This window comes from Tachypleus tridentatus, chromosome 1 (genome assembly GCF_004210375.1).
Source record: "Tachypleus tridentatus isolate NWPU-2018 chromosome 1, ASM421037v1, whole genome shotgun sequence".
Taxonomy (NCBI): domain Eukaryota; kingdom Metazoa; phylum Arthropoda; class Merostomata; order Xiphosura; family Limulidae; genus Tachypleus; species Tachypleus tridentatus.
The window spans coordinates 93,808,021-93,819,242 of NC_134825.1; the positions used below are offsets into that span (position 1 = coordinate 93,808,021).

At 32.5% G+C, this 11,222-nt stretch overlaps 1 protein-coding gene across 10 annotated transcripts in view; it reads left to right on the forward strand.

The window, feature by feature from the left end:
* LOC143255710 (SPARC-related modular calcium-binding protein 1-like) overlaps positions 1-4,605 on the forward strand; it is a 114,370-nt gene extending 109,765 nt beyond the window's left edge. For 8 of the 10 annotated variants that reach the window (XM_076511798.1, XM_076511837.1, XM_076511827.1 and 5 more), the window contains one exon: positions 425-4,605. In XM_076511798.1, the coding sequence (XP_076367913.1) occupies positions 425-498 (74 nt within the window). In that variant the 3' untranslated portion in view covers positions 499-4,605. The remainder of the gene's footprint in view (positions 1-424) is intronic. The other 2 variants (XM_076511808.1, XM_076511815.1) reach the window with 2 other exon arrangements.
* Positions 4,606-11,222: the final 6,617 nt, after the last annotated feature.

Below are 11,222 nucleotides of genomic sequence, written 5' to 3' on the forward strand. Positions count from 1 at the left end.
AACGATCAATCCAATTCTTCGTTGGTGAAAGAGCAGTCTAAGCGTTGGCGGTGGGTAGTGATGATTAGTTGCCTTCCCTCTAGTCTTACACTGCTAAATTAGGAACGGCTAGCGCAGATAGACCTCGAGTAGCTTTGCGCGAAATTCTAAACAAACCAATTCCTACTAAAACGTAGAATAGTTTTAGTTGATGTTTTTCTGCTCTGCATTTTTTTCACCCTTAAATGAAAGAACGGAGACAAAAAATATATACTGTTTGTGTTAGTTTTATACGTTTGAATATATTTAGAAGTTATTTCATAAATGAAAGTTCTTAAATTTAGACATTATTTAAAAACATATTATCAGATACTACTGTGTGTACTTAATTTTTCGCAATGTTAAACACACTTCTGAAAAAATGTGTATGTTTTTACTTTACTAGTAGACGCACCTGTGAATTCAATATCGAAACCAGAGGGACCTCATCCGTTCATAGACTTACTGAAAGCTCGTTAGCCTATCTATCAAAAGCTTCGTGTCATTTAGCGGAAGAGACGTGAAATTTAGAACTTCTTCTCTGAAACGAAAACACAAAACTGAGAAGCATGCTTATCAATTTAAATAATTCATATTTATGTACAAGAAAGTCAAGAAACAGGAAGTAGAGATGGAAATCACTTAGGTTCAGTAGATTGCTTACGAAAAATAATTCGCAAAATGTCAGAGAACTCTGTTTTTATCAGTTGGCATTAAACAACGAGTCCAATGTATTTTTAAGTTTTATTATTTCAGGCGGATATTGTTTTATATTTGTTTTCTACAAGTGTATTATTAGTTTTGCGTGCCATATTTAAAAGAGATGCAAAACGCAAGAAGAAAAACAAACCTCATTCATTATGTTATGTAATTTAATAGTTAAGAGCAATTTTGAATTTAGTGCTAATCTTTGGAAAGACCTTGGCGTTCTGTTCAATGTTTTACATGTAATGGCATCTATGTTAATTTAATTTGTTTTTCTACTTAAAGCATATTTGATAAAATTTGTCTTTATCTTCTGATGAATTCTGACTTTCATTCGTTCAAAAATAATGGTTTTTAAATATCTTAGTACAGCCTGATATTTATTTCAAACCATCAGTCAGTAGATGTTTTACACTTGAAAAAATGTAGTATAGCCATCCATGCACATGAAGCATGTTGTCAGAATAGGTTTGTAACTTGATAAAACGAATGTCTTCCACAGAAAATAAACATTTTATTCATCTTCAGGATCTCCCAAACGTCCAGTCATCCAGTCTCACATTGGCCATTGGTGACGACACATTGATCAAGATTATGGGAAGAGACTCATTTCTTTGTGGGGTCAGATTTTTAGAACAACCTGTAGTTTCAGCAAAATATGAACTAAAGTTACAACTGTTCACACACTCCACATTAACCATAAACATTTGCAGTAGTTTTTTCAATGTCTTCTTGTAACCTGTTCTATGTAGTACAAAAACAAATAACTGACATACTAGGATGTTTATATCATTTATATAGTTTCTTGTTTTCCAATAGACGAATAAGGCATTTCTTCATGTCATCGTTCTGTCCATGAAATAAATTTAAAATATCATAGGATTATCAGATTTTAATATCATGAAAGATACTTTTCGTATTAAAGGAATTCTACAAAAATAATAAAGTAAGAATTGATGATTATTGCAATACTTACAAACCTTTCATACAAATTTCGTTAAGCTTCGAAAGCTGGAAACACTTTTTTTTACTTAGTTTGATAATATTAGACATCATTTTTTCGTGCACGTGAAAATACAAAAACTCTTTAGTCTTCCAGATATAACATAGAGTTTTATAATGATATTTCGTTTGTTATACGTTATTCAGTTTGTTAATGAAACAGGTGTACAATATTTCAGACATTAGCCTTTTTAGTGCTTTAAAACGAATAATTATTTTAAAGTGCCGTTTCTTAAACTGGTCATTCTGTATTCATATTTAGGCAGTAAAAATGAGTCATAACGAATCGTTTTATATATATATATATCTTAATAATAATAACCCGAAGCAAAATAATCTAAGGTATTATTAGACTAAGTTATTATTGTAATCAAACGTTTTGGAGCAGATGAAATTAACTATCATATCGGTGTTTAGGTTTATAACTAGAATTACACTTGTCATACTTCGTTTTTATATTAAATAACATTATCACTCATATCATTCTCTAAAATGTTAAACGTCATTATGAATTGTATTATACTTTCCTACTGACCAATAAGTTAGTGTTTTGAAATTATCAATTAAATCTGTAAAGCTAATTTAGATTACTTAGTTTAATATTTTCAGCTTTGGTTTGCAATATTTTTACAAAATTCGTGTTGCATACTGATACTGTTGATACTAATAACGTATTTTCCTTAAAACTTGTGACATTTTTTTGAATGAAAATTTTAAAAATCCTGAGAGATAATTTTTTAAAATAAATTATTAGAGTAAATGCCAAATATAAATATATATTAGGGTTAAACAGAATAAAAATTTTAATCTAATCGACGCACTCCTCGCTCTACACCTTTTACTGGTGTAGATATGTGTAACGTTTTTAAACTTTGAAATAAATCGTTGACCTTGATTTCTGCATTCATCAAAGACACTAACTCAGTGTTAGACTCTAATGATCCACATGTTTCTTAACTTTATTATATGAATCATGCAGAGTTATTGATATTACACCTAATACTGTAAAAGCTGAAGATCCTGTATGAAGTATTAGCCTTAATGTTTAATATTAATAAGGTTGTATCATAAATGTCAAATTAGAAACTGTAAACTGTGATATATAAGATTAATGAAGTAGGGTTATAGAATTCAAATTAGTAACTGCTGAAGAAATGCAGTATTTAGGATAAAAATTTGGTGTTTTATAGTTCAGAATTAATGAGGTGAGATATTATTCCTAGAGTTCAAATTAGTAACCGTTAGGTGAAGTATTGGGATTGATAAAATGCGTTGCCCAATTCATATTATTAATTGAGGGCTGTAGTGTTAATAAACTGAAAATCTTAAGCTGTAAATAAGTGAACTTGCGAACCCAACTGGGTGAACTGGAAACAATTTAGCTCGCAGTGTTAGTACCGCTAGAAGATTTTGATTAGAGTAAATCAGGACCTACTTTTAAATAAATTAGTTCGGCTAAGTAAAAGTTCCAGCTAAGTGAAGTAGAAACATAAGGTTTTTTGTTCACAATATTTTATTAATAATTTTTATTTAATCACAAAGCTTCAAAACATGATCCCTCATAAAAACATATATCATTTATGTTTTTACAGGAGTATTAACTGATTCATATTTTTTGATGTAGTGTTTTAAATATTTGTATAATTCAATGTCATTACTGCTATTTAGATATTGTTGACTAAATATAAGGTAAGATCTTACTTATACTGATTCGTTATGATAGTCAGTTTTGTTGTTATTTTACAAAATATTCCCGTTTCTGTATTAATATTGCAGTTGCAGAAGTCAGACAAAATGAATATTTTGAAAAAGTAGCATGATATTCAGCACAAAACAAATCATTAATCCATACAAATAAAAACAAATGTAAGGTGATATTAAAACCTATTTGTAGCACGTAAAACCGCCTAGCCTTATAAAGTACGTTGAATAAACCATTTTGAAAGTAGGAAGTAGAGCAAAGTGGTGTGGATATGAAAAGTAAATGGTGCTTGTTGTTGTTTTTAATAACTTATTTAACACTGTAGTCAATAAAACAATATGAGGTCGATGAGTTTTATATACAGTGTCGTTGCTCAACAATATTTCATTATATTTCTAAGCAATATTAATTTTATAATATTTTTACCAAACGGAAACGCTCCAAATGGCACAGCAGTTCGTATGCGAACTCACATCATTAAAAATCGGGTTTTGCTTCACTTCAAATATCTCTAAACAAGAACATTCATCCTTAAAAACAGTCTCTCTTCGAAACTGTCTTAAAATTAGTGATTTTTTAAACATTTTGTGTAAAAAATAAACAATTACTTTTAGTATTTCTTGATATGTTTAAAAGCTACGTTTATCAAATAATACTTGCATTCAATGTTGTCGACTTCCTAGTTTGCATTTTGTATCAGGTAGGATGGAAATACCGTCTTTGATGTTGAATTTTTACGTTCCTATTTTACACCTCAAAACCAAATAGTCAGAAGCTCGTGTTTGTTCCTTCCTTTTGGAATTCCTAATTCATTTACTGTGAAACCCACCGTTTGTTTGTTACTTGTAAATACATCGACTTTTCTTTAGTCCTAGGTACTTCTTTCTAATTGTGTATAATGTGGTCATATTTTGTAATTTGTTTTCAAGCAAGATTAGTTTGATTTAAATAATTCAACACATACACACATGATAAACGTCAACACAGTGTGTACAAAGTTTGATAAATGTGCCGTATAAAAACCATGAGGTTTGTGAAAGTAAAAATACAACAACAAAACTTCATTTGTTTTGAAGTATGTTGGTATATTTTTTGTGCTGATGTAATTACCTGAAGTTTAAAAGTACTGTTAGTTTACGAATTACAGAATGACAAATAAAATGTTCATTTCGTACCTATCCTTACATGTGTCTTTACTACAAATAAAGAAAAAATTTTCACACTCTTTCACAACAAGTGTAAAAACTTGCAATTCTTATATACAACAGAAGTTGAGACAAAATCTCTAGCCGCACAAATTATCAAATATTGTCGATTTATATGCCGCTAGTTGACTTAAGACATTGCTAATAAACTAATGATCCACAGAAATCTCCAAAGCTCTCGGAATTAAATCAAAGTATCTTCAGGAAGAACAATTTTAAACAATTCATTAAACACTGGGCCTGACATGGCCAGATGTTCAAGGCACTCGACTCATAATCTGAGGGTCGCGGGTTCAAATCCCCGTCACACCAAACATGCTCGCCCTTTCAGTAGTGGGGGCGTTCTAATGTGATGGTCAATCCCATTATTCGTTGGTAAAAGAGTAGCTCAAGAGTCAGCGGTGGGCGGCGATGACTGCTACATTCCTTATAGTCTTACACTGAAAACTATGGACGGCAAGCGCAAATAGCCCTCGTGTCGCTTCGCCTGAAATTTAAAACAAAGAAACAAACATTAAACTCTACTGTTTGTGGTAGGAAATATTAATTACTTTTTTAATAATCGTATATGTAATTAATCTATAACCATCTCGGTGGAATGCAAAAAAACAGTTGAAATAGCCACACAAGTTATTTTAAGTTTAAATTGATTTTTACCACACTCGCATATTCACAAACGTAACTGACCTATTATTCTATCATAGAGTTTGAGATTAAAACACGATATAAGAAGAAAACTAAACCTTTTTTTATTCCTGCATCCAACATCAGACTTTCATTTGAAATAAATTACAGCTCAAACAAATGTTAAGATATCTCCTTACAAGACTTCAAACAAACATACACAAAACTTCAGAACCTGGCTTTCGACATTAAAATGATCCTATTACTTTGTTTTTATGACGTATTTGGTGGTGGGTTTTACTCGCATCTAACTTTAGTATTACCAAACAGTTTAGCTGGTGTTATAAAAAGTTTTAAGTAAAATTTCAATGTGAACTACATGTACATTACATATTACAATTTTAATTTAAAAGTTAATTGAATTTCGATTTGTTATTTGGCTACAAGATTGATACACACAATTTTCTTTAACACAAATATATTTTGATATACAAACAAAAATACAATACAATTCATAATAATGGTTATTACGAATAGTCATTATAAATATTTTTGAAAACTTACAAACACTATTCACTCTTCTATTTGATGTGTAACTGAATATTTCATGGACGATCCAGGTCCCGGACGAACGAGTTAGTTTTATGTTTATACAGAGACATACTTTACTTGACGGAAATGCTAACTATATCTATTATTGTTTGATCTAACGTGGTTTACAAGCGTACTTTTCACAGAGAAAGATAGATATATAATTTCCTTGTGGAAATAATAACGTCCGAAGTTAATTCAGTGGCGTTTATAATATTCAAAAGTCTATAAACTTTCCTGGTCAAGTATCTGTCGTTTTCCGATTAATAAACGTTTGTCGCAATTATAGCTTCTAAGGCTTATCTTATAATATACTGATTACAACTGACGAACAATATTCTTTTACTGTCTTCCTGTGTGTTGCCCAATAATATTCGAAGATACGCTAGTGATTTCGTCAAACAACTAGGTGAAGAATAGAGAAAGATAGCGAACGAGGATGAGAAGGATGAAAAATAACGTCAGTGAAACCGTAAAAGGAAGGTGTACTGTTATCCCCGGTTAATGGGCATGGAAGTAGGTCTAGTGGGTCAGGAAAGATAAAATGCAACACATGGAGTTAGTCCATGGTTTGAGACAATATACCTGACAAAATTCATACAAAAAGACAGAGAGTGAAGGACAATGTCCAACTGAGGTCAACCAAATAGGGTCCACAACCGAGATAAGGAAGTTGTACAAGTAAAGTCAGAGAAGTGGGAAGAGAGGTTGTTCCAGTCAAGATGGAACCACCACGAGGATAAGACATGAATCAGTTTGGATTAAAGACAGAAGCTCTGTGGAAGAGTTCAATAGCAGGGTAAGAATAGATGTGAAGAACCCATAGTTAGCAGATGAGAAACGAATAGTCAAAGGGAAGGAAATGTGGTGTCCCAGTGAGTGGTGGAAGCATATATAAGGTATCCCCAGCCGAAAACACACCCATCCAAAATTCTGTGGGTCGACGTTCAACCCCATAAGGAGCATCTTGTTGGAAGAAATAACTGATCCGCCAACAAATTCAGGGAGCCAGGAAAATGGCAAGGTAAGACCACAATGAAAGAAGGTGCAGGATCTGAAAGTAGAGAGAATTTGAACTGGTACCTTTAGGCTCTAGATTACAAGAGACCACTGTGGATATGTCAGAATGTGGCATAACCACCCGCCTTTTTAGGAGAGAAATGAAGTATAATAAAGTTTGATTAACTTCCAATGGCTCGAGAAAGGTGATATGGAGAGAAGACTCCTTGATATATCAGGGACTAGAAATCTCTCGGGAACTTAGGTAACAATCAAAACCCTCTCAGATAAGGTCATATATAGATGTAAATTCGGACGACGTGGAGTAAGCATCACCATCACTGTAGTATAATCCCTGTCAAGCCATCAAACCATGGATCTGAGGAGAAGTTCCACTGATTAAGGTGTGTTCACCTAAGAGAAATTATATGACACTAATTCATGAGAATGAGAGCTTCCAAGGAAGCACACATCCCCAGAGGTAGAAAATTTTGAGCTGTAAGTAAAATCAGACAAGGGATGTGTAAACTGCTTGCTCCAAATCCAAAGGAAAAAGGATGGAGCTGACTATGAATGGGAGGAAGCAAGCAGGAGCCATAGAAAAAGAGTGCAAAGACCCACAGAGTAAAGATATTATGAAAGAATTTGTACTCCCACCCAGCAAAACACTTATAGAACTGAAGTTAGTCCAAACAATAGGGATCTGAACTAAAAAACTCGATTTGGACCAATAATAACTATCAATGAAATGGGAACTGTCAGGAAGAACTCCCAGCTGTATATTCCAAAAAACAAACTAGATTTCTAATATTATAAACGTAGGAGAAAGTGTCAAGACCAAACTCAGTTCTATGAACAGGAAAGAAAGGAAGATACCAGCATCCAACACTGAAGAAAATTAGAATAAGGCATATAGTTGACAATGACTACAAATAATACTCCAATAGAATAAGGAATTAAATTATGATAGTATTAATGTATTAACAGTAGTATTAAACACACAAAAAATGTTGAAATAAGTCAATGCAAATACTGTCAAATAAAACTGTGGGAAAAATTAAATGACAAAGAAGTACGCTCATAAATGGTAGCTACATGTGAAACAATACATGTCTGTGCCAATCAAGAAAGTGAGGTTGGGGGGGATATCACAAGGATCAAGTAGGTGTGTAGGTGGCACAACACCATTAGTGGAAAGTTCAAAAATAACGCAAAATTCGAGAGGCATATAGACAGGTACTCTGATTACAAACATGTTTTAGCAATACTTAAAAGGCAGGTGAAGACTGGGATAACTTTGTGTGAAAAAATGTAAAGCCATACTGACATTTCTTTCATTTTTTTATCCAACCAAAAATATAGTTTTATGCATGCAAAAAAATTATCATTCTTTGAAAAAATAACGCCTTGTTTCTCAAGGGTTTGAACTTTGCGCAAAGCCACACGAGGGCTATCTGCGCTAGCTGTCCCTAATATAGCAGTGTAAGACAAGAGGGAAGGCAGCTAGTCATCACCACCCATCGCCAACTCTTGGGCTACTCTTTTACCAACGAATAGTGGGATTCACCGTCACATTATAACGCCCCCACGGCTGAGAGGGCGAGCATGTTTTGGCGCGACGGCGATGCGAACCCGCGACCCTCGTCGCACGCCTTAACACGCTTGGCCATGCCGGGCCACCAACAATACTGTATCACCCCACCAACTGTATTCCTAGTATTAGTATTATACTAATAAATTTATTATTGGTGTAAGTATAACGCACATTTATGGCAACCTGAATACGTGGAAGTAAACAGTCTACTTTTTATTGTATGCATCTCATATTTCGAATGAAACAAAAAATGAATAAAAATAGACTCATCTACAGATACGTATACAAATATAAGTGATATTACTGTACACCATGCTCTTACGTTAAGGAAGTTTCTAGTTTCTAATTTTGAGTGTTAATAACATAAATGTTTAGGAATATTAAAATTTTATAACACAAGAAGAAAAGAGAAACTAAATACTTATAAACTGTAAATTACCTTTTACAAATAGTGCTTCTAACATTAACAATATACATTAGTTAGTTGGTCTGGTAGTTTATACCTTAAACTACAAAATCTCTTAGTTACTAGTCTTATTGTTATATCTTTCTATGAGAATTTCCTTTTGAAAATTCTGTTTTACAAAAAAAAATACCTTCACACCTTTTTAAATATTGTGAATCAAATAAACACAACATAACTATAGAAAACACCCAGATACTAAGCAGGGAAACAAATATAAACAAATGCAAAATCAAAGAAGCCCTACTCATACAACAACTAAAACCAAAATTAAACCAGTATGACGGAACACCTTTTTACCTAAACTAATTAATAACCCAACATCTAACTGCAACGCTACCTACAATCCCGTACACGTTTACACTCTTGTTCCTAACACATGCGCCTCGTGACGGTCAGTTCCAAACTCTCTCTTTGTTAACCTGAATATGACCTAAGAAGGTCGAAAAGATTCTCTCAATTTTATTTCAATAAAAGTTTAATACCCATAGCAGCCGTCTTGAGGTACGTTTTTACTTCACGTGGGTTTCTTGTCATCACTAATTTTAAGCTGTTGATTCAGTTATTCATATATAAGAAAGTAAAGAGTATATCAGGGACCGTTTCCAAGGCCAATGTATTTGATTCAGTGTATAAGCCATATCACAGCAAAATAAAAAAATAAGTTGTTTTTACTTCGTATTCTAGATTCTTAATATTGGTAATTTGAGTTTCTAATTTGTACGAAATTATATATTTGGCATTTTGACATCACAAACATCTAATTTTAAACAATGGTGCATTCACTATACCACGTGATTCACTAAAATCTGTATTTAGGTGTGTTATTTAAAATTAAGAAATTAACTTATAGTTAATATTAAAGTTTGAATTATAATGTACAATATGATTTCAAACTTATTCACCTAAATTCATAGAAAGTAGTTCAATGAAATTTTGAAAGCAAGTCAGCAAACGCGATGATATTGCCTTTCACCTGTGACCCGTCGTGAAAGGGTTAATAAGATAAGCTTATACCATAATTTTGGTCTAAACATCCTTTCTCTAAATGTGAGACATTAGAGTAAATCATGACTGTAAACATTTACTATATATATATATATATGCATGATTGAGGAATTACCAAAACCTTGCTCTTCATATAAAAATTTGTAAGATCATCAAAATGGTAGTATATCTGTTAACAATGTTAAAGGCCCGGCATGGCCAGGTGATTAAGGCACTCGACTCGTAATCCGAGGGTTGCAGGTTCAAATCCCAGTCACACCAAACATGCTCACCCTTTCAGTCGTGAGGGCGTTATATAATCACAGTCAATCCCACTATTCGTTGGAAAAAGAGTAGCCCAAGAGTTAACAGTGGGTGGTGATGACTAGCTGCTTTCCCTCTAGTCTTAAATTGCTAAATTAGGGACGGCTAGCGCAGATATCCCTCGAGTAGCTTTGCACGGAATTAAAAAAAAACAAACAAAAAACAATGTTAAAAGTAAGCTAACATTTCAGTACAATGTAAAGTGCTATTATTTTACATTTCTATACTTTGATATGATTATCTTTTTATCATATAAGTAAAATTATACAAAAAATGCATCATAGTAAAGCAATCATGCTTCAACTAACGAAGACTTAAAATACTTCCTTAGGAATGTTTTACATTTTATATTTATAAGAATATTAAAGTTTTAACTGAGAAAATGCTTATTAACATTAGCCACTGAGGTTACACTCAGATAGTTACAAAAATGATTGGCCCACTGCCTATAACTTTTATATACAAATAATGTTCTACCATTATTTAAAAGTAAGAAATAAAATTGCATGAAATCAAAATGACTTAGTTTACAAAAGAAGTCAACATAAGTGTTGACATGATAAAGAATAATATTATAGTCATGAGTCATACCACTTACAAAAGCAACCAACTCGTAACAAACTGTTTAAGTGTGAAAAAAAGGTTTAAAACATGGATTGATAGTTTTACATGTTCAACTTTCATTTTCAATACTGCTAATGAATTTAGTACTTTTTACAGATTGAATGATATCTAAAGTGTTTGTGTTTTTCTTATAGCAAAACCACATCGGGCTATTTTCTATGTTCATTGAAGGGAATTGACCCCTGATTTTAGCGTTTAAAATCCATAGACTTACCACAGTCCCAGAGGGGGATTAATTCATATGAAGGACAACAAATTTGTCTATAAATTTTCTGACAGAAGTCTTACAGTGCTAGAAGACTGCAACATTAATATCATTTAGCGATTTATCCTTTTTTGTTTTCTATGATCAATTTTAATGTAATATTAAACAATTATTAGAAG